Raw genomic sequence first — 25,099 nt, 5'->3', positions numbered from 1 at the left:
GCCGGCCCGGCAGCGAGAGCGGCGCCGCCATGGAGGCCACCGGGGTGCTGCCGTTCGTGCGCGGCGTGGACCTCAGCGGCAACGACTTCAAGGTGAGCGGCGAGCCGGGCTCGGCGCGGGCACCACCTCGCCCGCCGCCGGCCACACTGCGGGCGGCGGCCGGGGCTCTGCGGGCCTCCCCACCCCAACCCGCAGCCGGCACCCCGGGCCTCCGCCCAGCGTCCCCCCGCGGGAAGGCCGAGCCCGAGCGGCGCGGGCCCAGGCCGGGGGAGGGCGCGGGCACTGCGGGCCTGCGCACCGCCGCCCCGGGGGTCTCACGCCCCAGCCCGCCGCTGACTCAGGGCCGCCGCTGCCTTGGCTGCCCAAGGGCGGGCCCGGAGGCGGCTCATCACCGCCCTGCGCTCCATCCTGTGTGGTCTTGGGCAAGTCACTTCCCCTCTCCCGGCCTGGGCTTTTCGCATCCGGAGAAGGGACTCGAGTCGCTCGCTGCGAGTGTAGACTTGCGGTCTGGACGCTCTGGCTGGGGGGAGGTTCTCAATATGGGTAGGGGCGGCCAGAGCCAGAGCCAGGTGGGCGGGGCTTCCGGCCGGTGATGGGCAACCTCTGGCCTGTCCACTTAGGCATCTCAGGGTGTGGGGCGGAGGCCAGCAAGCTCCTGTCCAGCCTGTGTTGTCCACATCTTTGCCGTTCCTCGTCCCGGCCTCCCCCATCCCCACTTGGGGTCTCCACGCTTATCCCCTGGGCTTGGCCGGGTCTGAGTCACCAGCTGGGAATGTGGCCGGTGGGGGGAGGGGCACAGCCACTGGGCACTGGCTGCAGCCGCTGCCCCAGACTTGGCCACGAGGGCTGGGGTCGGAGGGGTGGGGGGTGTTGGAAGAGAACGCGGGGAAGGAAGGAGGTGGCACCCACTCGGGCAGGGTTGGGAGAGGGGGCCACAGGGCAGGGCGACCTTGCTAGGAGTGGCCAGGGTGCTGAGGGTACGGGGTGGGGGTAGGGGTCTCGCAGCCCAGGCAGGACCAGAGTGTGGGGCCCAGCGATTTGAGCTGAGCTCACCACACAATGGGGGGGCCCCAGGATATCTTCATTTTGCTCGGCCCCTCCTGGGGCCCAAGGGCAGTAGCAGAGACCCTCTTAGGCCTCTGCTCTGGCCCCTGGAGCCTCAACTGGTAGGGGAGGGGCTTGGGCCGGTAGGGAGGGCTCCCCTGGAGGGGGCGGGGCCTGTGGGGAGGATCTTGTGGCTGTTGAGAGTTGGCTGTGTGGCCTCCCTCAAATGCGCCCACGGGCAAGAGGGAGCCCTCTCCCAGACCAGCCTCAGCACACCCTCACCCTCACCCCCACCCCAGGGTGGCTACTTCCCTGAGAATGTCAAGTCCATGACAAGCCTACGATGGCTGAAGCTGAACCGCACAGGCCTCTGCTACCTGCCCGAGGAGCTGGCCGCCCTGCAGAAGCTGGTGAGGAGGGGGTGGGGTCTTGGGAGAGGGGGCGGGGTGTTGGGAGAGGGGCGGGGCCTATGGGGAGGATCTGGCAGACAGGGAGGGGATGAGCACCCCGTCCTGGGAGGTGTGCAAGAAGCTGGGTCTGAGCGGGAAGGAGGCTGTGGGGGGTCCTGGGCTGGCGCTGGCCGTCTGGGGCTGTGCAGAGCAGGGGTGGCAGGTGGGGACTCTGGATACCCCCGCCCCACCCCGCTGAGCCTCCGCTGCCCCGTCCTGGCGCAGGAGCACCTGTCCGTGAGCCACAACAACCTCACCACGCTTCACGGGGAGCTGTCCAGCCTGCCTTCTCTGCGGGTGAGTGCGGTGGGGTGCTGGACCCCAGGCGGGGGGCCGGGCTGGCTTCTCTGCCCAGCTCCGGCTCCGGGCTCTGGGGCCCTTTGTCGTGGGTGGATGTGGCCCGGTCCCTGTGGGTGGGGACAGCTCCACAGGTGCCAGGCATGCCGAGTGGACGTCCACGTCCCCCCACGCCTGACGGTGTCACAGACGAGGACACGGCCACAGGCGCAGGTCGCTCGCCCAAGGCCACGCAGCTGGACAGCCGAAGAGCTGGAGTTGGGGGGGCGGGTTCGGCCGGTGGGCGCTCTGCCCCTGCTGGATGGGAGACCGCTGGCCAGGCCCTCGGAGCCTCAGGGAGGTGGCCCTGGCCCCGGCTGGAGCCTCGGTCCTGGGGACTCCCCTGGAGCCAAGCCGGGCTCTGCCACTCCCAGCTGTGTGGCCCAAGACAAGTCCTTTCTGCAGATGGGGTGGCTGGGAGGGCCAGTGGGGACCCCATGGGCAGCCGCCTGGCACTGTGGTCACATGTCCCCCACTCTGTCCCCATCCTTAGAGAGAGAAGCATTTCCGGTCAGCCCACGCTGCCCTTTCTTCACTCCAGCCCCCTCCATCTGCCCTAGCACCCTCACTCCAAACCACACCCCATCTTCCTGAATGAACAGGAGGGGTGTCTGATCAGAAACACCTGGGGTTTCCATGCTGGGCTCTGGGGCACATTTGGGCTTTGAAGTGTGAATAGGAGCTCACCGCAGGGTGGGGGTTATAGAGCAGAGACAGGGCAGGCCCGAAGGGGCCCACCTCTGCCTCTGCCTCTTCCCGGGGCGGGGGGTGGAAGCCAGGAAGCAGGGACTCTCATGGTCTACCCACAGGCCATCGTGGCTCGAGCCAACCAGCTGAAGAACTCCGGGGTCCCTGACGACATCTTCAAGTTGGAGGACCTTTCCGTCCTGGTCAGTGGCTGCCCGCCCAGCTGCCCCTGCCAGCCTCTTGGTCCAGTCCCCACCCATTGCGGTGGTCCCTGGGCCCACTGTTACCCCAGTTTACAGACGGGAAGACTGAGGCTGAAGCGGGCCTTGCCCGAGGTCACGCCTGGAGTCGCAGCCCTAGCCCAAGCGCTCCTCCGCCCAAGGCCCCAGGCCCTTTGGCCCTGAGACCCCCTCATGCCCTCGCTCTCAGTGCCTTACCTCGTCCCCAAGGTTGGCAGAAGCAGGGTGGGGGTGGGGACGCCCCGACCTGGGATTTGCCCCATCTCCCCAGGACCTGAGCCACAACCAGCTGACCGAGTGCCCGCGGGAGCTGGAGAACGCCAGGAACATGCTGGTGCTCAACCTCAGCCACAACAGGTGCCCGGCCAGCCCCCGCGCGCAGTGCCGGGGGGGGGGGGGGGGGGCTGGGGCTGGGGCCGGGGCTGGCCCGGGGCTGGGCGTGAGTGGCCCGGCCCGACGACTCAGGCAGCGCCGCCCCCGCCCCGCCCACAGCATCGACACCATCCCCAACCAGCTGTTCATCAACCTCACGGACCTGCTGTACCTGGACCTCAGTGAGAACCGGCTGGAGAGCCTGCCCCCGCAGATGCGCCGCCTGGTGCACCTGCAGACGCTGGTGCTCAACGGAAACCCGCTGCTGCACGCACAGCTCCGGTGGGCGCCCGGCTCCCTCCCCTCCCCCGCCCCGCCTCCTGTCCCCTAGGGTACACGGTGGGGGGGGTGCCCCAGCCCTGACCGCCTGCCCGTGTCACCCACTCCTCCCCCAGGCAGCTCCCGGCCATGACAGCCCTGCAGACGCTGCACCTGCGCAACACCCAGCGCACCCAGAGCAACCTGCCCACCAGCCTGGAGGGCCTGAGCAACCTCGCAGGTGACCCCCGCGCCTCCTCCCGTGCTCAGACCCCGCGCCCTCCCCCCCCCCACCGGGAAAAGGGCACCTTTGCGTTGGGATCACATCTGTCCGTCCATCACGGCCCTGGGGCCACCAGCAGCGGGTGCAGGCCCTTGGTGACCCACTCAGCCTGAATGGCTTTGTCCAGAGAGAAACAGTTTGGAATGGTTGTCCCTAGCCTACAGCGACACAGCCCGGGCTGGCCACCCGGTACCTACTGTGTGGCCCCCAGCTCATGCTCTCCTTTCCCCTACCCCGCCCCCTGCCCAGACGTGGACCTGTCGTGCAACGACCTGACCAGGGTGCCCGAGTGCCTGTACACCCTGCCCAGCCTACGCCGCCTCAACCTTAGCAGCAACCAGATCCCGGAGCTGTCCCTGTGCATCGACCAGTGGGTGCACCTGGAGACCCTGAACCTGTCCCGAAACCAGCTCACCTCCCTGCCCGTGCGTCTGGGCCTGGGGCCGCGTGGGAGGGAGAAGGGGAGGGAGACGTTGGGCTGCTGGGCCCCAGCCTGGCCTTGACCGCTCACCTCCCGCCGCTACCCTGCGCCCCCTGCAGTCGGCCATCTGCAAGCTGACCAAGCTGAAGAAGCTGTACCTGAACTCCAACAAGCTGGACTTCGATGGGCTGCCCTCCAGCATCGGCAAGCTGAGCAGCCTGGAGGAGTTCATGGCCACCAACAACAACCTGGAGCTGATCCCGGAGAGCCTCTGCAGGTGCTGCGCCGGGAGGGGCGGGGCCGCGCTGGGGGCGGGGTTGCGCCAGGGGCGGGGCCCGAGGCTGCTCCCACCTTCTATGGGGTCACGGTGCCCGCAAACTTGGGCTTCTGGCGCTGAGATGGCCCTCAGGCAGAGAGCAGAGACCCCTGCCCTGCCCTCCCTGCCTGTCGATCCTTCCCCACCCCACCCCGCCCCGCGTCCGAGCCTCCTTCCCAAGGCCCCGGCCAGCCGTGTCCTCCCAGGTGCCCGAAGCTGCGGAAGCTGGTCCTGAACAAGAACCGCCTGGTGACCCTCCCGGAGGCCATCCACTTCCTCACGGAGATCCAGGTGGGGGCGCCGGGCGGAGGCCACCTTGCACAAGGCCCCCTCCCGCCCAGGGGTGGGCAGACGGAAGCCGGGGCCTGGGTGTGGTGCGGCCGGGAGAGTGGACCCAGGCAAGGCTGCAGCTCGGCTCCCTGTGCCCCGCACCCAGGTCCTGGACGTGCGCGAGAACCCCAGCCTGGTGATGCCGCCCAAGCCGGCCGACCGAGCCGCCGAGTGCTACAACATCGACTTCTCGCTGCAGAACCAGCTGCGGCTGGCGGGCGCCTCCCCTGCCACGGTGGCCGCGGCCGCAGCCGGTGAGTGGGGGGGGTTGGAGGGTTGGGGGCACCCTGGCCTTTGGGAAGCAGGGGGTTGCTAACGAACGCTGGGATGGCGCTCTGGGGCCCCTGCTTGGCTGGATGCCCGAGGGGGTGAGGCCCAGTCCGCCCCCAGGTGCTCACCCCGCCCCCGCCTCTAGCAGGGAGCGGGCCCAAGGATCCCCTGGCTCGCAAGATGCGGCTCCGGAGACGCAAGGACTCGGCCCAGGATGACCAGGCTAAGCAGGTGTTGAAGGGCATGTCGGACGTGGCCCAGGAGAAGAACAAGAAACAGGAGGTGAGCGGGGGGGCCCTGAGGTGTGGACAACTGGGGGGCGGCCATCCCCAGGGGCCCTGACCACCCCGACGCCCGCCCCCCGCCCCCCTCCCCAGGAGAGCGTGGAGGCGCGGACCTCGGCGGCCAAGGCGCGGCGCTGGGACCAGGGCCTGGAGAAGCCGCGCCTGGACTACTCGGAGTTCTTCACGGAGGACGTGGGCCAGCTGCCCGGGCTGACCGTCTGGCAGATCGAGAACTTCGTGCCGGTGCTGGTGGAGGAGGCCTTCCACGGCAAGTTCTACGAAGCCGACTGCTACATCGTGCTCAAGGTGGGGCTCCCGCGGCCCCGCCCTGGGGGGGGGAGGGCCAGCCGGGGAGGCTGACCCAGCTGTGCCTCGGCTCCCAGACCTTCCTGGACGACAGCGGCTCCCTGAACTGGGAGATCTACTACTGGATCGGCGGGGAGGCCACGCTGGACAAGAAGGCTTGCTCTGCCATCCACGCCGTCAACCTGCGCAACTGCCTGGGCGCCGAGTGCCGCACCGTGCGGGAGGAGATGGGGGAGGAGAGCGAGGAGTTCCTGCAGGTGCCGGGCCCCCGCCGGCCGGCGCGGAGGGGAGGCCCCGGGGCCGGGGGAGCGGGCGCCCATGCAAGCTGGACCCAGGGACTGAGCAGGGAGCAGGGAGGCCGGGTTGAAGGGGTGTGGCCAGGAGAGAGATGGGGAACCAGGACCAATAGCGGCTGGGGGTGGGGCCGCAAGGGGCGGAGTCTGGCATACACTGAGCCTCGCCCACTTGGCTGCACACACCCCCATGCCCCAAGATATCCCCACATCCCAGTGCCGCCCCCGCCCTGGTAGGCTCAAAATGAATGCACGCGTGGTGTTCGTACCCCGACCCTCCGCGGTGTTTATGGATTTTTAGCATCACCCGGGGTCTGTGACCCCCGCACACAGCTCTGTTCCTCGGCCCCCGACAGGTGGCATTGGGCAGGGGAGGGGGCAGCCCCGTGATGGGGAAACTGTCCCGCTGCCGTTCGCACAGGTATTTGACAAGGACATCTCCTACATTGAGGGTGGCACGGCCAGCGGCTTCTACACTGTGGAGGACACGCACTACGTCACCAGGTGAGGAGGGGCTGCGCGGTGGGCGGCGCCGACTGCCACCTGCCATCGGCCAGCTGGGAAGGGTTGGCGGGCCCCCTGCCCGCTTGGTGAGCCGCCCCTCGCCCGGCCCCCAGGATGTACCGCGTGTACGGGAAGAAAAATGTCAAGTTGGAGCCTGTGCCGCTCAAAGGGACCTCCCTGGACCCCAGGTGAGCCCCTGGCGTTCGAGGCCACGGCGCTGGCCCTCCTAGCCACCCTGGGGGGGGGGTAGCAGGCCGGTAAGGAGGGAGGGGCTTGCTTTTCCCTGGGGGCAGGCACGCATCGACCCCTGCCGCAGCTCCCGCCCACCCACCCCTTCCTCCCCAGGTTCGTTTTCCTACTGGACCACGGGCTGGACATCTACGTGTGGCGGGGGACGCAGGCCACGCTGAGCAGCACCACCAAGGCCAGGTACGGGGCCGTTGTGGGGGAGGGGCGCTTTGTGCAGAGGGAAGTTGCCTGCCTCACTAAGGAGTTTGGGCCCCCTCAGGCTGTTCGCAGAGAAAATTAACAAAAATGAGCGCAAAGGCAAGGCAGAAATCACGCTGCTGGTGCAGGGCCAGGAGCCCCCCGAGTTCTGGGAGGTGCTGGGCGGGGAGCCCTCGGAGATCAAGAAGCACGTGCCCGACGACTTCTGGCCACCCCAGCCCAAGCTGTACAAGGTGAGCGGAGGGGTGGTCCTGATGCACTTGCCGGATGGGGGAGCAGCCGCGAGAGGGCGCCACCTAGTGGAGGAAGCAGCCTGCCAAGACCCGGAGGCTCCAGTCCGGGAGTCCAGCCATTGGGGGAATAGAGATGAAGGCTCTCCCTGTCTCTCTCTCTCTCTCTCGCTCTCGCTCTCGCTCTTCCTCTCAAATAAATGCATGCATCTTTTCTTTAACCTCCCCTAGAGCAACCGTGGGGTGGAGGCGGGAGCAGTGAGCCACCCTGCGGGCGAGGCTTCTGTCCCCAGACCCTGTCCCCACCCCCACCGTGGGCGTCTCTTCCGCAGGTGGGCCTGGGCCTGGGCTACTTGGAGCTGCCCCAGATCAACTACAGGCTCTCGGTGGAGCATAAGCAGCGGCCCAAGGTGGAGCTGATGCCGGGGATGCGGCTGGTGAGGTGCCCAGGGGCAGCGGGTGGGGCCGGGCTCCTCGCCCCGGCCGCGGGCCCTGACCGCCAGCCTCCGGCCCACAGCTGCAGAGCCTGCTGGACACGCGCTGCGTGTACATCCTGGACTGCTGGTCCGACGTGTTCATCTGGCTTGGCCGCAAGTCCCCGCGCCTGGTGCGCGCCGCCGCCCTCAAGCTGGGCCAGGAGCTGTGCGGCATGCTGCACCGGCCGCGCCACGCCACGGTCAGCCGCAGCCTGGAGGGCACCGAGGCACAGGTGCGCCCCGCGCTGCGCTGGGCCCAGACCCCCGGCCCCCCCCCCCCAGACCGTAACCCTGCCCTTGCCCTCAGGCGCGAGCCCCCGCCCACGGCCGCCCGCCCCCGCCCCCGCAGGTCTTCAAGGCCAAGTTCAAGAACTGGGACGACGTGCTGACGGTGGACTACACGCGCAACGCCGAGGCCGTGCTGCAGGGCCCGGGGCTGTCCGGGAAGGTGAAGCGCGACGCCGACAAGACAGACCAGATGAAGGCCGACCTCACGGCGCTCTTCCTGCCGCGACAGCCGCCCATGCCGCTGGCCGAGGTGGGCCAGGGGCCGGCCGCGCGGCTGCCGGGCGGGGCGGGGCCTGGGAGGGGCGGGCCTGGGCTCTGCCCTGCCCTGGGGGCGGGGCCTGGAGGGGCGGGGTCACGGCTCTGTTCAGCCCTGGGGGGCGGGGCCTGGGCTCTGCTCTGCCCTGGGGGCAGGGCCGCGCGGCTGTCGGGCGGGGCCGGGAGGGGCGGGGCCGGGGAGGGACCACAGTTCCGCTCAGTCCTGGGGGGCGGGGCCTGGAAGGGGCGGGGCCTGGACGCCAATCAGCCCTGGGGGGCGGGGCTGTGCGGCTGTCGAGCGGGGCCTGGCTCTGTTCTGACCTGGGGGCGTGGCCTAGGAGGAGTGGGGGGGGCGGCCTGGCCCTTAATTAGACCTGGGCGCGGGTCTGTGCCGCGAGCAGGCAGAGCAGCTGATGGAAGAGTGGAACGAGGACCTGGACGGCATGGAGGGCTTCGTGCTGGAGGGCAAGAAGTTCGCGCGGCTGCCCGAGGAGGAGTTCGGCCACTTCTACACGCAGGACTGCTACGTGTTCCTCTGCAGGTGCCGCCCCGGCTCTCCCGGGACCCTCTGGCAGCGTCCGCTCCCCACCCTGCCCCTCCCCAGGACCCTTCGGGACCTTCCCCGGGACCCTCTGGCAGCGTCCGCTCCCCACCCTGCCCCTCCCCGGGACCCTCCGGCAGCGTCCACTCACCACCTTGTCCCCCCCCCCCACCTCCCCCGCCGCCTCCCCCCGCAGGTACTGGGTACCCGTGGAGTACGAGGAGGACAAGAAGGCAGACCCGGAGGAGGAGGGGGAGGAGAAGACGGCGGAGGAGCAGCCGCCGGAGGAGGACTTCCAGTGCACCGTGTACTTCTGGCAGGGCCGCGAGGCCTCCAACATGGGCTGGCTCACCTTCACCTTCAGCCTGCAGAAGAAGTTCGAGAGCCTGTTCCCCGGCAAGCTGGAGGTGGGCCGCCCGCCGCTGGGGAGTGGGGGGCCGGGAGGGCCGTGGGGCGCCGCCCTGACCCTGCCCTCCGCAGGTGGTGCGCATGACGCAGCAGCAGGAGAACCCCAAGTTCCTGGCCCACTTCAAGAGGAAGTTCATCATCCACCGCGGCAAACGGAAGGCGGCGCAGGGCGCCCCGCAGCCGAGCCTGTACCAGATCCGCACCAATGGCAGCGCCCTCTGCACGCGGTGCCTGGCGGGGGCGGGCGGGGAGGGGCGGGGGAGCCCCCAACCACCCGACCCCTCGCTGACGTGCCCCACGCCCCTCCCCTCGCAGGTGCATCCAGATCCACACGGACTCCAGCCTGCTCAACTCCGAGTTCTGCTTCATCCTCAAGGTGGGGGTGTGGGCGGAGCCAGGTGGGGGGAGGGGGCGGGGGCGAGGCTGGGGCCAGGCCTGAGCCGCCCGGCCGCCTGGGCTCCGCTCTCCAGGTCCCCTTTGAGAGCGAGGACAACCAAGGGATTGTGTACGCCTGGGTGGGCCGGGCGTCTGACCCGGACGAGGCCAAGCTGGCGGAAGACATCCTCAACACCATGTTCGACGCCGCCTACAGCAAGCAGGTGCGCGGGGCGGGGCAGGGACAGGTGGAGGGGCAGGTGCATGGAGACGGGGCGGGTAGGGGAGGGGGGGGGCCGGGCGGGACTGACACCCTCCCTGCAGGTCATCAACGAGGGGGAGGAGCCCGAGAACTTCTTCTGGGTGGGCATCGGGGCCCAGAAGCCCTACGACGATGACGCCGAGTACATGAAGCACACGCGGCTCTTCCGGTGAGCACAGGGCTGTGCCCCTGCCCTGCCCCCAGACGGCCCCTGCCCCTGCTCACTCCTCGCGGCCCTGCCCTGCCCCGCAGGTGCTCCAACGACAAGGGCTACTTCGCCGTGACGGAGAAGTGCTCCGACTTCTGCCAGGACGACCTGGCCGACGACGACATCATGTTGCTGGACAACGGCCGGGAGGTGAGGCCCCGCCCCTCCCGCCCCCTGCGTCTCTGAGGGCCGGCCGTGAGTGCGGCACTGCAGCGCCTGCTGTCCCCCTAGGTCTACATGTGGGTGGGCACCCAGACCAGCCAGGTGGAGATCAAACTGAGCCTGAAGGCCTGCCAGGTGAGCTGGGGCCGGGCGGGCCGGGGACTGGGGCGGGCTGGCGGCCCCATGCAGCCCCGCGCCCACCTCCTCCCCTCCCCCCCAGGTATACATCCAGCACTTGCGCTCCAAGGAGCAGCCCCGGCGCCTGCGCCTGGTCCGCAAGGGCAACGAACAGCACGCCTTCACCCGCTGCTTCCACGCCTGGAGCACCTTCCGCCAGGCCCCGGCCTAGGCCCGCGCCGGTCCGGGTGAGGAAGGGCCGGCGGCAGCCCCTGCTCCTGTCCCGAGTCTGGGTCCCAGCAGCACACAGCCCCGCAGGTGTCCTGGGAGAGCAGACTCCCCCCCTCCCCCGGGGATAAAGCACAGGTGGTTGTTCTCTAAGAGATAGTAAATGCTTTTATTTTCAATATTAAAAAAATCAGTATTTTTTAATACTAAAACCACTAATTTTAACAAAATGACAGAAAAAGATCCCCCCAAGGTACAATCTACAGGGCCCGCCCCTGACTCCCCGCACACACACACATACACGCACACACCTGACCGGGCCTCAGCGGTCCCAGGTTCGCACGCACGCATAGGGCTGGCCCAGGAGCAAGTACCAAAATAGTTTCAGAAATGACCGTGGAGGCCAGCACAGGCGTTAGAAAAATACTCTGCGGAGGGAGGGGGGCGGGGAGGTGGCCCAGTGCACCCCGGTGCCACCCCAGGCTGCCTGGCTCGGGGCCCACTCCAGCCCCAGGTTAGCAGGTGCGGGTCTGTGTTAGGGAATGGGGAGGGGCCAGCAGGAGGCGGGCAGCCCTGTGCGCTGGCCCACGCAGGACAGCGGCAGTGACCTCAGCACCAGCAAGGAGGTGCCGGCTACCGTCCATGCCCAGCGCAGACCCCCACGGGCAGGGCCGAGCCAGGCTGGCTCCGCTGGCGGGACCCTCGCTCGTCGGCCGGGCCCCATCCCCCACACACCTGTGAGTCCAAGGGCGGCCTGCGCTGCCTTCCTGACCCTCCGCTATGAAAATCACTGCGAGGCCCCAGGGAGGCGGGGGGCGCTGGGCAGGGCCCCGCGGCCCCTCACTTGATCAGGATGGCGCAGGCGTGGGCCTCGTCCCCCGACAGGTTCCTCAGGTTCTTCTCCGCCTCCTCGGGAGAGCTGGGGGCGCAGTGGTGGTCAGAGGGGGGATAGGGGTGGGGGGCGGGGGGCAGGGAGGGGCAGTGGCCTCACCCCAGGAACTCCTTCACATCGTCCACCGTGACGTCCCCTGTGGTGTCCAGTGTCGTGTCCGCGCTGGTGGCTGAGTCCAGAGACATGGGTGACAGTGTGGCCTCGGGCGGCTCGGGGGTGTCTGCAAGGAGCCCAGTGATCACCCACCCAGGGCCCTCAGCGCCCCCACCCCCCTGGGGGCCAGGTGCAGACCCAGTGCAGCCCACAGGGGACGTGGCCAGGCAGGCACCCCACCCCCCCCCGCCAGCCTCAGTGGCTCAGCTGCTGGTCCCGGCTCCCCAGCCAGGGCCACCCCCATCCCACAGTCCCTCACCAGCTCCCTGGCTGTGGGCAGGATCAGGGCTTCCCTCGCAGCTCTGGGGGACCAGGATGATGCCTGGGGTCCCGTTGGCCTGGCTCAGTTTGGGCGACTCCTGCAGCCTGTGGGCGTAGACGGGGCCACAGTGGGCACAGCCAGCAGGTGCCCCAGGTGGCAGGGGAGCCCCGGCCCTCCCGACACCCACACACACCTGGCCCGGCGAGCATCTCGGGGCCAGCTGATGTCCAGCGAGCACAGCGGCTCGGTGATGTTGCGGGCACTCAGGGAGAAGCGTTCAAACTCGGACGGGGAGATCAGGTAGAAGCCTGGGCGGGCGGGAGAGCAGGAGTGAGGGGGCGTCAGGAGACCGGCGGCAGCCGCAGCCCCGGGCCAGCCCCAGCCCCCATTCCCGCAGGCCTCACCCTGGCCGTGCCGAGTGAACACACAGGAGGCGATGCCGCTGATGTCCTCTTTGCGGATGCACGCGTAGTGCACCTGGGGCCGCAGGCCGGGCACTGAGAACACGTGCACGTCCCCCAGGTTGGTGAGGCAGGCCAGGCACGTCTCGGCATAGTCCTCGCAGGCCACGCTTGCAAACGTGGCCAGGGCCACCTTGCGCACGCGGCAGCCCTCGTGGGCCGTCAGCTTGAACTTGGTCTTGGCGCTCACCTTGGGCAGCGTGAACACCTGGCGGCGGGCAGGCAGCCCATGAGCATGGAGCTGGCCGGGCCCAGGGCCCTCACCCTGCTGCCTGTGCACCTGGGATGGACAGACACATGGACACACACTCCTCCCCCAGTGCAGAGATCCCAGACTCTGGCCAGCACCCCCCCAATCTGAGGTCACTCCAGCCTCGCGGTGTGGGTCTCAAGGTGGTGTCTGGTACCCCCCCACACACACCCTGACTTCCGGGAGGAGAGGGAGGAGGGGGCTGGGGGTGCACACTCCTCCCCCAGTGCAGAGATCCCAGACTCTGGCCAGCACCCCCCCAATCTGGGGTCACTCCAGCCTCGCGGTGTGGGTCTCAAGGTGGTGTCTGGTACCCCCCCACACACACCCTGACTTCCGGGAGGAGAGGGAGGAGGGGGCTGGGGGTGCCTGCCGGCTGGTGGCATTCCCATAAGCAGGTTCTTGGGGCCTGGGGAACGTGGGCAGGGCAGGGCTCCGAGGACCCGCTCACCTTGAACTGCTCCTCGGAGGCAATGAGCACGGCGTGGCCCCCCTGCATGTCGGGCGCCTGCGCCAGGTCCCGAGAGGCCTCGTAGGGCTCGGGCAGTGGGCGGCCGCGCCCATCCAGCACGGCGATGGCCACCACGGGCGCCCGGTGCATCAGCTGCACCTCCTTGCCCAGCACGGCTTCCACCGCCCGCTCGGGCCGCTTCTCTCCGCCCGCCGAGGCTGCCGGCACCTCCAGCGCGTAGGCAAACACAGAGCCCGAGTTGGTGCCTGCCCACATGGTGGGCCCGTGGTGGGCCGCTGTGGAGACGGGGGTGCCGTGAGAGAGCGCGCCACTTCCGGCACCTGGGCGCGGCTGCCATCTGCAAACCCCACACAGCACCCTGCCCCCTCCAGCCCCATCCCGCAGCATCCTTGGCGCCCGCTCAGCAAATCCAGCCCTTGCCCTCCATCCTCATCCCGCAGGCCACCCCAGCCCCTGCTGCACCCCCACCCACAGTGGGCAGACAGAGCCTCTTGACCACAGAAAACCCCAGGCTGCCCGTCGGCCCTGCTCTGGCTGTGCCAGCCGAGCACCACACACACTCCTTGGTGGACACGCGGAGCAGGATGGCAGGGGCCAGGGAAGGTGTGGAACCCACCACACAGCACCCTGACCCACTGCCGGACCTAAGCAACCACCCCAGGGAAGCCAGCCCTGAGGTGCCAGGTGCCAGCCTCGGCCACTATGCACGGGAGTCAAAACCCAATGCCTGGGGCCGGCACTGTGGTGTAGCAGGTAAAGCCGCTGCCCGCAGCACCGGCATCCCATGTGGTCACCAGTTCGAGTCCCAGTTGCTCCACTTCCGATCCAGCTCCCTGCCAATGCGCCTGGGAAGGCAGCAGAAAATGGCCAAGTGCTTGGGCCCCTACACCCACATGGGAGACTTGGAAGAAGCTCCTGGCTCCTGGCTTCAGCCTGGCCCAGCCCTGTCATGGCCATTTGGGAAGTGAACCAGTGGATGGACGATCCCTTTGTCTATCTCTCCCTTTGAAAAAAAAACAAAAAAAACAAAAACTGTGACCTGCTTCAGCCACATTTAGAGGGTAGGAAAATCTATCGGACAAAGGCCTGTGACAAATACCTGACACCAGACAGTGGCCCCTGGACAGAGCCTGTGCCAAGACGTGGGTGAGGCAGGCAGTGTGGGCGTCGGGACGCGTGTCAGACACGGGCTAGAGCACTCCTGCCCGGGCTCTCACCTCAAACACCGCAGTGAAACCAAACGGCCCAGTGTGGGGTGCAAGGGGCTCACCGGCGGCACGGGGCCATCAGCCAGGAGCACGGGGCAGCTGCGTGCCTTCTCCATTTTAAAATCCTCCACAGCACGAGTCAAAAGCTAATCAAGGAAGCACCTCCCTGGGCCCTCAAGCCACCCTGCCCTCCGTCCAGCTGTGGGCGGGCAGTACCCTACGCGGCCGACCACAGGGCCTTGGCACTGGCCGCTGCCTCTCACCGCTGTTCCCCAGAACGCTGGGCCCCCTTCTCTTTGTTGCCTACCCAGCTCCAAGTCCCCCCGCAGAGGGACGTGCAGGTGGCCACCAGGGCACCGTGACACTCGACATTCTGGAACCCTGGAGGCACAGTCCCCTTGCCCCCCAGCCCCCACTGCCACCCCGGCCTCACCATCTCGCAGGAACGTGTCGGCGAAGTAGAGGCAGCGCACCACGCCCGAGAGGGAGTCGTCGGCCGAGCGGGGCTCGATGCGGCGCTGCACGGGCGTCATCTCCACGTCGTGGGGGCAGGCCTGCTCCGCCAGCTGTGCGTTGGCCTCCTGCAGCTGCAGGCGGAGCAGGCCCTGAAGCCTCAGGGCGCCTGCCCACCACCCTCCATCCCACCCCGTCCACCCCAAGGGCTGAGGGCTGCTGCGAGGGGACGGGTGGGGGGGGAGTGGGGCGGCGCCCAGCCCACCTTGCTGTTGGCAGTGGCAGCCCGCTTCTTGCCCGAGACACGGCTCTTGCGGATGCGCCGGAAAGACTGGCGCAGCGACTTCTTGAGTGACTTCACGCGTGACAGCGGCCCCTCCATGGCCAGGGAGTCGTTGGGGTGAAGGGTGCACCTAGGGCCAGGCAGGGGCCGTTCACACCCTGGCCTCCTGGGGAGCCACCCCAGGCCCAGGCACGCAGGGGCCGGGGCAGGGAGCGAGGCCTGTCCCCCACTGCCCCACGGGCATCCTTCACGGAGAGGCCAGGCCACTGCTTACGGCGCACAGAGGGCTTCCAAAGGCTCCTTTGCCACGCTCACCCAACTGCAGCAGGGGAAACTGAGGCCCAGACCCCCGCCCCCGTGAGGGCGCCCGCCCCACCCACCCACCTGGCCAGCACAGGAGTCTTGCGCTGGTAGTCAAAGAGGCCGAAGCCGTGGCTGGTGCCGAAGGCCACGAGGCTCCACTCGGTATGCAGCGTGACGGCGGTGACGGCGGCGGGGGGCAGGCACTGCACCAGCACCCGGGGCTGGAAGCCGGCAGGCCAGGGCAGGGGCCCCGTGCGCGGGCTCAGCCGCTCGTGCCCCTTCCACGTGAAGCCCTCGCGGTCCTGCAGCAGGTCCACGCTGGCCACGCCCACCGCCTGCTCCGACGGCGTGTCGCTGAGCTCCAGCACAAGCACCTACGGCCATGGCCGGGATGGGGGAGGGGTCAGCACGGCACCTGTGCCCGGGACTGTCCCCAGGCCAGCGCTTCACTGAGTGCGACTGTATACCACGGCCCTGCTGAGCACCAAGGACCGCCCTACAGCACCCACCCCCACCAGGGCCTTGTCTCCCGGTTAGTGATGAGCACATACTGAGCACCTGCTGTATAGAGTGCCAGGAGCACCACACTGACCAAATCCCACAGGTGCCTCCCCCTCAGAGCCCTTCTGACACCAAGGATTCCTGTCCCTGGCCCCAGCCAGAGGTCCCACCCGGAGCCCCCATGCCTGCCTCTCCCCTAGACCCTTCGATCCCGCCCAGGGGACGTCCGGCTTACCTGGCCCGCGGTGCCGGCCACCACCATCTGGCCCGTGTACTTGCAGAGCGCAACCTTCTGCACGCCGAGCCGGGGATCGTCGCTGTAGGGGTCGAAGCAGCCCACCTGGGGGATGACGGGAGGGGTGACGACACCCGACAGAGCAGCAGGGGCGCCCCGAGGCCAGGGGGAGGGGGAGCACCTTGCGGAAGGGCGGCCAGTCGTCCTCGGGCGCCTGGGCCAGGCTATCGGCGTGCTCGCAGTCCGTCTGGAAGAGGCCGGCCGTGCTCAGCTTGTACAGCGGCCGCAGTGCCACCCCCGACGCGTCCCAGAACCGCACGGTGCCGTCCTCGTGGCTGCGGGAGGGCAGAGGTCAGCACGACCCCAGTCCCTGGGGGCCTGCACACCCCACCCCACTGTGGCCGATCCTTGAGCACCTGCTTCGCGAGTCCAACACCACACAGAGCAAGAGGGGTGAGCACCCGCACACACCCAGAGCCCACTACATGCCAGGTGGAGCACAGGACACCCCAGCAGGAAGAGGGGGAGGGCCCACGGCAAAGGCCTGGAGGGAGGGCCCAGCAAGGACCCTGAACCCACGGGCCCATGCCGGCAGCCAGGTATCTTGCACGGGGGAGCCCACGCTGTCAAGGCCTGAGGGTCCCAGCAGGCCGAGGGCGAGGGGCGGGGCAGGAAGCGGCCTTGAGTCATCGGGCACGTCAGCTTGGGCTCTCCAGTGCCTGCCCCGGGCAGCCCGGCGTGGGCAAGCCCAGATTTTCCGGTCCCAGGGCAGGCGCGAGGGAAGGTGGGGCCCTGGGGTTGCTGGCGCCCAGGTCCGGGCAAAAAGGCAAAGCAGGGAGAGGCCTTGAGCAGGGTCCCGGGAGGTTCCAGTCCTATCCACAGAGGACTGGGGGCGGGCCTGGGTCACTGGGGATGGCCTCTCGCGCACTCTAGGTGCACAGGCTCAATGGCCGGCATGCGCACACCTACCCAGTGAGCAGGAGCCCTCGCTGCGCCGGCTCCTGGGCCAGGTTCCGGCCCCCGGTGATGGGCCAGCTCTGGGAGAGGGCGGCAGAGGCAGGGGCACGAGATCAGGACACAGTCCCCACCCCCCATCACCACCAAAGCACGACATCCCACACCGGCTGCTCAGGGCGCCCTGGTACACCTGCCCCATTCCCACCCCAGACCAGCCCCAGCACGACCCTCCCTCCCCGAGACCCTGGCCGTGCACGACCCCGTGGCACGCACCAGGGCACTGGAGGCGGGCTGGGGGCTCTGCTGCTCGCCGGCGCTCACGAGGCGGGCCCAGAGCTTGGCCGGGACACTGGCTACGTGGGCGGAGCAGGTGATGGCGGACGAGTGCAGCGGGGCCAGGTACGGGGCGGGCACGACCGGCCAGCCGGGCGTTTGCAGGTCCAGCACCACCAGCTCCTCCTCCAGCAGCACGGCCAGGGCCTGGGGGTCGTCGAAGTCTGTGGGACAGGGAGGCCGGGTGAGTGTGGCCGCGGGGCGTCAGGGGAGGCGCAGGGCGGGGCGGGGCGCGGCACACACCATCCTGGGGCTTGGTGCCGTGCACCGTGAAGAAGTCGATGACGCGCGAGGTGAAGTCCAGCGTCACCAGCGTCTCGGCCCGCAGCACGCTGACGCAGTGGCGGTCGCCATAGCTGGCGCGCGGCATGCCCCCGCTGAAGATGGTGAAGTGGCCCCTGCAGTGGTCGGGAGCCACACGATCAGGAGCCGTCTGGGCCCGGACATGGACTGCACGGCCCCGGGGAGGCTGCCATCTCCATGTACCCCCCACACACACCCCACACCAGGCATCCCAGACCTTGGGGGCGCCCCCCCCCCCCCCCCGCCTACCCAGATCCACAGCTCCGCCACAGGATCTTGTTGATGGCCTTGCACGGGAAGGGGCCTGCAAAGGTGACACTTCGTCAGCCTCCCAGGCCTGCTCTGCCGCCCGGGGGAAGGCCATCACTCAGAACGCCCCCACCCCGGTACTCACCGTAGGGCGTAGTGGCCAAGGTGGGCTGCAGCGTAACGGCGCCGCCAGTGTCCGCGGCCCAGACAGCATAGCTGCCGTCGCTGTGCGAGCTGACGACGGTGCCGCCGCCACGCCCCCAGCACAGACTTTCCAGCTGCTGGGGGTGCGAGACAGGCGTGAGCTCCTGCGGGCACACACGGGGCCGGGCTGGGGCATGCGCGCCTCCCCCACATACCTGGTTCCCCAGGAAGAGATGGTCCACACACCGTGCAGCCTGGTTCCAGATGACCAGCAGGCCCCGGCTGTAGCCGATGAGGATCTTGGCGGGGTCCCCAGGGTGTCCCTGCAGCGACTCCACGGGGCCGAGCGCTTTCCCGCACCGGTAGTCCTCCGGCACGCTGCAGGGAGCGCTCAGGTGAGCCGGCACAGCTTCCGGCCCCCAGGGGGAACCGGGAGGCCCACCTGCCTGCCTCTCACCTGCGCAGAATCTCGTCAGGACCCAGGGTCTGCCCGTTGAGCAGTGTCAGGGTGGGTACATCCAGGAAGAAGATGCTGCCACCCTCGGTGCCCAAGGCCGCCGTGTCGCTAGCAGCCACCAGCAGGACCACCGTGATTCGGGTGAGGCTGGGCGGAGGACTGCAGTGGTGGGAGGGGTGGGGAGGTGAGGGCAGGCCTGTCCACCTGCCAGGGAAGGCTGTGACGGGGGCTGGGCCGCCCCTGTCCGCTCATTATAGGCGCCCTCCTTACTGCCTGGGGCCTACTTATAGGGCGGGCCGGCACCCCAGGAAGGCCCCGGTGTGGTGTAATTAGCCTGCTCAATTATTCATCAGGATGTCGGCACAGAGAGGAATAAAAATAGGTTCCCTGGGTCTCACAGACAGGTCCGGGCCCCTCCCGTCCAGCGGGAGGCCAGGCAGTCCAAGCCCAGACCTGGAACCTCAGGCAGGCCTATGGATGGGACCCCATTGCAGGAGGACCCCGGTGGAAGGTCAGGGCTCCCCACTCCAGGCAGGGCTGCGGAAGGAGAGGCCCCCTATACTTTTACCCCAGGGTCAGGCTTGGGCCATCCCATGGGCCCCCGGGACCCTGCTCGACCCCAAACCAGCCTTTTATCTATGGGCAGAAGGCTCCTCGCCCACTCCCAACCCAAGTGGCCAGGGGAGCTTTGCCCCAACCGCCTGACGTCCCCGCCACGGCACGGAGGCAGGGCCGGCCCTCAGGCCTGGGCACTTCCTGGCGCTCGCAGCTGGTGCGGCTCTGGCGGTCGGGGAGCAGAGCCTGCCTCTCGCCTGCGGTTCAACAGCAACCTCCCATCTGGCCCAACACGTCCACGGAGCACACAGTCTGGGGCCAGGCCGGGCTCAGGGCGCCTCGGACCCACACCACAGTCCCCGGGACTGCCCTCGGCCCAGCACTCCGGTACCTGGCGCCGTCGAAGCCGGGCCGGCTGGGCGGCTGGAAGCTGAGCGCCTCCTCCAGGTGGGCGCAGCCATCACGGGGGGCGATCTCCCAGAGATGCAGGCTGCTGTCGTCCAGCAGGCTCAGGAGGCGGCCCTGGGGGACCAGAGACCGAAACTGGGCTGGCCTGGGGGGGGCAAGGTGGGGTGGGCCTGAGGGTGGGGGCTACAGAGGTGGGGGCAGAGGCTCACCTGGCCCGGCAGAAAGTGCATCTGGGTGACAGTGGCTGTGTCGCGGTGCAGGCCTGTGAACTCCACGCCGGGCGCACCATAGCTGAGAGTGACGGTCAAGGGCAAAACCCAGCAGGCACAGACCAGGGAGCATCCTAGGCCTTCTCTTCTTAGGAGCCCGCCCACCAAGGTCCTCCGAAGGCCTAGTGGGCCCCCCGCCGAAGCAGCTCCCATCCTGTTCCCCCAAGGGATCCCCAAGCTCCACTAGTGGGACCTTCACCTCCTCATCTGTACAATGGGCCCATGACTCCCACTTGCTCTGGCTGCTGGCCCAGGCGTGGCGCACGGCCGGCAGCGGCTCCACTCCATCTCAGCCGCGGGTGTGCTGTGTGGGCTCTGAGAGACGCGTGGTGCAGGCCGGGGGTGCAGGGCCAGGCCTGGGGAGGAAGCCCAAGGGCAGAGGAGTCCAGGCTGCCTCTCCCTGCAGCTGCAGGCCAAACTCCAGGGCAGGGAGCCAAGAGGAAGGGGCGAAGCCCCAGGCGGCCCACTAGGCAGACTACAGACAGCGCCTTGGAGGGATCCGGTGACTCCGAAGTGCCCGGCAGCCCAGGACTGGCGGCAGCCCCCCCACCCGAGGAGGGCTTTAGGGAGGGGTCAGCAACGTTGCCCCAGCAACAAGGCAGAAGCTGTTGCCTGGAGTTGGAGCCTGGCAGGGTACACAGAGGAGGGGACAAAAGAGGGAACAGGAGCAGCTGGGCGGGAGTCAGGGTCGCCAAGGAGACCGGCCGCCTCGCAGGGGGAGGGGCGGCTCCTGGGGCCCCGGGCCAGCCCCTGCAGCCTCAGTTTGCCTCCGGCAAGGGCTCCAGGCTACGCTAGCTGCAGCGGGAGGAGAGGAGGCCCAGAGAGCCAGGGTTCCAGCCTCCTCTCTGAGGGCGTCTCTGCATCTGTACCCCAGGTTCTCTGTGAGCCTGAGGCACACAACCCAGGAGGGGCAGCTCAGGACCCCCCCTTCCCCCCAACACCAGGCCCTGGGACAGCCTCTCGGCTGCAGGCAGCTCTCGCCCAAGAGGGTCAGCAGCAGCAGGCCAGGGAGTGGGTGCTCCGGGGCCAGGTGTAGGGTCATAGCAGCCCACGGGAGAAGGGACACCCCAGCCCAGCCACGTGCCCCAGAGCAACCAAGGAGCTGGCAACACACAGGCCCCGACGCCCACCCTGGCCTGGCCAGCACCAGCAGCCCTGGGCTGAGACCCTTCTACCCCACGCCCTCCCCTTTCCAGGCACTGCCCGGTTTTCTGCCAATGAACGTCCACAAGTAGGTAAATGAGGCCAAGGGGCACGGGTGAGCACCCTCCTGAGACCCCGCACCTCGGTCTGCCTGAGGGCCGCTGGGGTGGGCTTCTCCAGGGCAGGCAAGGAGGCATTCAACAGCCGGCCACCGCCCCCCCAACCCTGCCCCCAGCCCGGGCCCTGCTGGGAAAATGCAGGCTTTGTGCAGCTCACACAACCCATTGTGCGGCTGCCAGGATCCAGGTGGGGGCCCTGCTGTGTCCGCCATGCCCAGCCTGGCACTGCCCCCAGCCCCCTCCCTGAACACACGCGTCTTCACACTCGCCCACGTGTGTGCGCCCACTCACCAGGGCCCCCCGATCCACCTGCCACCCTCAACAGGTACCACAGCCCAGCCCCACAGCTCACAGCTGCTGGGATGGTGGCAGGGTTGCCTAGGTAACCAGCTGACTGAGGCAGTGAGGGACAGCTGTGGCCACTGTAAACTGACCCCGCCCCCCATCACCCTGTCTCCCTACGCGTCTACAGACTTGCTCCAGGCCCCAGGCCACGCCAGCCTGCTCCAGGACCCCAGCACTCGGCTGCAGCGCCTTCGCCCTTGCTCCCGAGCTGGGCCCCGCAGGGCTGGGTGGTCCCAAACAGGCTCCAGCCCACCTCTGGGCCGCGGGGGATACATCTTGACAGCCCCAGACCGGGTGCCGATGGCCATGATGCGGAGTTCGGGGTCGAAGGCCAGGGCGCTGGGCTGGTTGGGGAAGCCATGCTCCACAGTCTGCGAGAAAGGGGACGCACGCTCAGGCCCCAGGTGGCCGCCGGGCTCAGCCACCGACACACCGGGGCCCAGAGCCAGGCTCACCTGCTGCTCGTGCCCCAAGGCCATCCAGGCGGTGGATTGGGGGAGGGGGTTGGGAGCACCATGCTACATGACTTTGCTGCGTGCACGGCCCCGAGGCCCACCCCCCTCAAGCCCTGGTTCCCTCAGTGCCCCCCCCCCCCGACTGCACAAAAAGCTCCAGCAACAAGCAGACAGTGCCAGGCTTTCGGGGTGCACAAGGACCCCACCTGCCCTATGGGGGGGCTTTGCACCCCGGTCCCAGAGGCACAGAGCTCCCCAAACACGCCTCGCGAGGAGGTCAGAGGTCAAGGGCTAATACCTGGATTCCCTCCAGCGACAGGAAGTCAGACACAGAGAGAGAGGTAGCTTCCTGTCCAGCCCCTAAAGGCACTGAGGGTGGTGTCCAGGGCCAGTGCGGTGCGACCCCCCCCCCTGCCTGCCAGGCCTTCTTCCATATGTCCTCCCAGGAGGGCCTTGCCAGTGTACCTGGGCCCACAGTGCACCTGCAGGGTGTGTGGGCCACCAGTGCTTCCAGACCACCAGGCTAAGGAAGCTACGCATTTGCAAGAAGCCCCATGCCCAGGGAGTCATTCTGCGGCCTGCCTCCCCAGCCTCGGCCTGTCCAGGTAGGGCCAGAGCCTACCGGGCAGCCGGCCTGGCCACGGCCTGAGCCAGTTCACAGCACCATGCCAGCCTCACTTTCCCATCTGGGCACAGCCACCTGAGAACAGAGCCACCCATGGGGCTGGAGAGCCACAGTGGGGAGGGGGGCTTCCCGTTCCCACCAGCACCGCCCTGGGCGGACCCGACCTGGTCAAGTGTCCAGCAGGTGGGGCACCTCACACACAGCGCCCCCCTCACACATACACTGGGCTCCCCACCTGACAGAGGAGGAGGGAGACACAAGGTGAGGTCATGCACGTGGCACCTGCTGCCCTCACACCCACCCACTGGAACCACTACTCGGCAGAAGCCCCTCCCCTGCTCAGGACCCCCTTGGGCTCCCAATTCCCTCCCTTCCCCCACCTGGCTCTTCCCACTCTCCTCCCAGCGCACCTGACTCCAAGGCCCACTGCCCCGAACTCCCCACATCTCAGGAGCCCTCGGATCCCTGCGCCCCACCCAGGCCCCCTGTGCACACCCCCCACACCTGGCCCTGCCTCAATTCCCACCCAGCACTGTCCACCGTCCAAGCTACTCAGACTTTGTGGCTTCTCTCCCCCGACTCCCACTAGCACATCAGTCCCCCGAGATCTCTACGAAGTCACTGTCCCTTTTGGTCACTGCTGCGTGCCAGCACCTGGGAGCCCCAAGTGAGTAGGGGCTCAGTATTAAAGACTGAGCGCACGTTCCACACATGTGAACCCAGAGCCTGGAGTCCGTGCTCACCCCCGGCCCCCAAACTCAGGCCCGGGCCCCTTCTCTGGGAGCACTGGCCAGTCCCTTCCACGGCCAGGCCACTTCCCCGAGACCACGCGCCTGCCACTCATCGCCACCCAGGGGAGGCTGAACCTCACCCCCGGCTGACTCAGGCCCCACTGGGGAAGTACCCGCTCCAGCCTCACATTGCGGGTCTCTCTCCCTATGGGGCTCACCCTCACAGCCCTGCGGCACGGAACAGGTGCCCACCACCCAGGCAGGAGCCCTGAGCCCCAGCCTCCCTCCTGGGCCCTCTAAGTCCCCCCTCCCACAGAGCCCTGCCTGTCCCAGCCGGGGGCAGCTCAGGACCACAGCAGCCCCTCGGAAAACCCCCGCCTTGCCCTGCCCTGCCTCAGACTGTGAGTCCAGGAGACGTGGCCGGAGGCGCACCCAGGCATGGTGCCTCAGTTTCCCTAGCAATGAAACGGGGGTGGGGGGCGGCCAATGCTCCTTCCTGCTGTGGGCTCCGGCTCCCTATGCCCCATTTCACAGCTAGGCAAACTGAGGCACCCCGGCTCCAAGTGCAGCTACCTGCACAGCCAGGCGATGGCCCCTGGACTCCCGGGACTCCCGCAGGACAGAGCGAAACGGGGGAGCGGGAAGGGGGTGTGTGCGTAGGGACGCATCACCAGACGGACTTCCCAGCCGCACCGCCAAGATCTGCCTCCACCCCTCACCCCTCCCGCAGGCCTGGGTGTGAAAGCAAAACAAGAACTCGGGGTCTCCGAGCAGGGGCACGGAGGGGGTCCCGCGGAGAGCCCACAAAGGCAGAGAGCCCGGCAGGGGGACGGGAGGCGGGGAAACAGCCGGAGACACACGGACCGAGGCGGAGACGCCCCCCGCCCCCCAGCACGCACGCACCGACGGAGGCCAGGGAGACGGTGCAGGGCGGCGCGGAAGGGGCCGAGACCCCCGAGACCCCCACGGAGACGCGCAGAGCCGGGGCCGGCCAGGCCCGCAGGGAGCCCGGGAGGCGGGCGCGCGAAGTCGGCGGGACCCAGCCCCAGCCAAGCGTCCGAGGGCGGAGCAGCGGCAGGACGCGAGGCCAGGGGCCCGCCGAGGGGGCGCCGGCCGCGCGCCCCCTCCCCCGCCGGGCCCGACGTGGCTCCGACCCCGGCCCCCCGGCCCGCCCCTCGCCGCCTCAGCGCGGGCCGCCGCCGCCGCCGCCGCCGCCGCACCTTGTGGAAGGCGAAGAGTTCCTGCTTGAGCTTCTCGCGCTGCGGATCGGCGCCCTGACGCCGGAACCGAAACTTCATCATCTTGCGCCCGGCTGCCGGCGCCGCCGCCGCCGCCCCGCAGGATGCGCCGCGCGGCCCCGCCGGTCCTGAGGCGCGGGCGGGGCGCCAGGCGGCCCGGGCGCGGGCCCGCGGGGCGGGGCTTGCGGGGGGTGGGCCCTCGGCGCGACGGACGCGCCGCCCGGCCAATGGCCGCCCCCGCTGAACCGTTCGCCCCGCCCCTGCCCGCCAGACAATGGGGGAGGACTGGGGCCCGGGGCTGGGCTGGACTCGCGGAGGGACGCCCGCTGAGCATGCGCCGCGGCGCGGGGCCCGTCGGGACTTGTAGTCCGCCATTCCGGGGCTCCAGCGTGGGCGGCTGGGGACGCGCTTTGGAAGGGGCCGGCGCGTGTCCCGGGCTTGGAGGAGTCTTCTCCGGAGAGAACGACGTGCACATTCACGTAAACAGGGGCGGCCCTGTCCCGGGTGGGAAAGTTCCGTGGGCTCCTTGGGCTGTTTCCCCTCTCCGCCTGTGGGCCAACCGATTGCCGGGCTTCACCGGCCTCTCGGGGCACCCCAGGGAGCCAGAGGGCCTCCTCCCCCGCCATGCTTGTGTGGCCAGTCAGGAATGCCTTCCTCAGCCTCCGGGGAACTCCTGCACACCCCGCAGGACCCCACGCAGAAGGCCCCGTGTCACGGGACTCCCCTGAGTGGCATCGACCCAAGACCACCGGGAGGCAGCCCTTCCGCGGGAGGGGGCGTTTGGGACTGTGCTGAGGCTGGATCTGGGCTCCTCTGGGACTGGGAACAGTGTGTAAACAAAGCTGCGCCCCGCCCCTCCCAGGCCGCCTTTTCTCTTCCGCACAATGGCTTGGGAAGCTGACCCTC

The 25,099-nt window shown here is 68.9% G+C and overlaps 2 protein-coding genes across 4 annotated transcripts; one reads left to right on the top strand and one right to left on the bottom strand.

Moving 5' to 3' along the window:
- Positions 1 to 9: 9 nt before the first annotated feature.
- Positions 10 to 10,579, top strand: LOC133747284 (protein flightless-1 homolog). 2 transcript variants are annotated; one of them, XM_062175626.1, is made up of 30 exons: positions 10 to 92; positions 1,344 to 1,454; positions 1,719 to 1,790; positions 2,639 to 2,719; positions 3,027 to 3,112; positions 3,248 to 3,409; positions 3,523 to 3,626; positions 3,918 to 4,093; positions 4,209 to 4,366; positions 4,612 to 4,696; positions 4,842 to 4,989; positions 5,154 to 5,287; positions 5,383 to 5,595; positions 5,673 to 5,852; positions 6,310 to 6,392; positions 6,506 to 6,580; positions 6,738 to 6,821; positions 6,901 to 7,072; positions 7,402 to 7,506; positions 7,587 to 7,778; positions 7,895 to 8,083; positions 8,490 to 8,629; positions 8,826 to 9,036; positions 9,110 to 9,264; positions 9,353 to 9,413; positions 9,508 to 9,636; positions 9,737 to 9,843; positions 9,927 to 10,032; positions 10,114 to 10,179; positions 10,265 to 10,579. In XM_062175626.1, exons 1-30 carry the CDS (start codon positions 30 to 32, stop codon positions 10,391 to 10,393), a joined length of 3,777 nt encoding a protein of 1,258 aa, XP_062031610.1. In that variant the 5' UTR covers positions 10 to 29; the 3' UTR covers positions 10,394 to 10,579. The 2 variants fall into 2 exon arrangements, with proteins under 2 accessions (XP_062031610.1, XP_062031609.1); XM_062175625.1 differs by having other exon boundaries at positions 5,151 to 5,287.
- On the bottom strand, positions 10,544 to 24,298 carry LOC133747285 (lethal(2) giant larvae protein homolog 1-like). 2 transcript variants are annotated; one of them, XM_062175627.1, is made up of 22 exons: positions 24,176 to 24,298; positions 21,418 to 21,515; positions 19,478 to 19,559; positions 19,252 to 19,382; positions 18,306 to 18,464; positions 18,064 to 18,226; positions 17,850 to 17,985; positions 17,705 to 17,759; positions 17,396 to 17,550; positions 17,093 to 17,316; positions 16,832 to 16,899; positions 16,044 to 16,197; positions 15,863 to 15,967; positions 15,208 to 15,500; positions 14,806 to 14,953; positions 14,521 to 14,674; positions 12,859 to 13,154; positions 12,101 to 12,365; positions 11,890 to 12,004; positions 11,694 to 11,800; positions 11,381 to 11,501; positions 10,544 to 11,308 (listed from the first exon to the last, which is right to left on the bottom strand). In XM_062175627.1, exons 1-22 carry the CDS (start codon positions 24,254 to 24,256, stop codon positions 11,230 to 11,232), a joined length of 3,189 nt encoding a protein of 1,062 aa, XP_062031611.1. In that variant the 5' UTR covers positions 24,257 to 24,298; the 3' UTR covers positions 10,544 to 11,229. The 2 variants fall into 2 exon arrangements, with proteins under 2 accessions (XP_062031611.1, XP_062031612.1); XM_062175628.1 differs by having other exon boundaries at positions 17,850 to 17,982.
- Between the last annotated feature and the right edge of the window lie 801 nt (positions 24,299 to 25,099).

The sequence above is a fragment of the Lepus europaeus genome, chromosome 18, assembly GCF_033115175.1.
Source record: "Lepus europaeus isolate LE1 chromosome 18, mLepTim1.pri, whole genome shotgun sequence".
NCBI lineage: Eukaryota > Metazoa > Chordata > Mammalia > Lagomorpha > Leporidae > Lepus > Lepus europaeus.
This window is presented reverse-complemented; position numbering and strand designations above follow the sequence as displayed.

Bases quoted from the DNA above. Each gene is read 5' to 3' on its own strand.
- LOC133747285 (XM_062175627.1), bottom strand. From the start codon at position 24,256: ATGATGAAGTTTCGGTTCCGGCGTCAGGGCGCCGATCCGCAGCGCGAG. The intron at 16,198-16,831 runs GTAGGTGTGCGC...GCCCTCCCGCAG, and splicing joins CGAGGGCTCCTGCTCACTGG to CCACGAGGACGGCACCGTGC. The intron at 11,801-11,889 runs GTGTGTGTGGGT...CTACGCCCACAG, and splicing joins CGAGATGCTCGCCGGGCCAG to GCTGCAGGAGTCGCCCAAAC.
- LOC133747284 (XM_062175625.1), top strand. From the start codon at position 30: ATGGAGGCCACCGGGGTGCTGCCGTTCGTGCGCGGCGTGGACCTCAGC. The intron at 6,581-6,737 runs GTGAGCCCCTGG...CTTCCTCCCCAG, and splicing joins GGGACCTCCCTGGACCCCAG to GTTCGTTTTCCTACTGGACC. The intron at 10,180-10,264 runs GTGAGCTGGGGC...CCTCCCCCCCAG, and splicing joins TGAGCCTGAAGGCCTGCCAG to GTATACATCCAGCACTTGCG.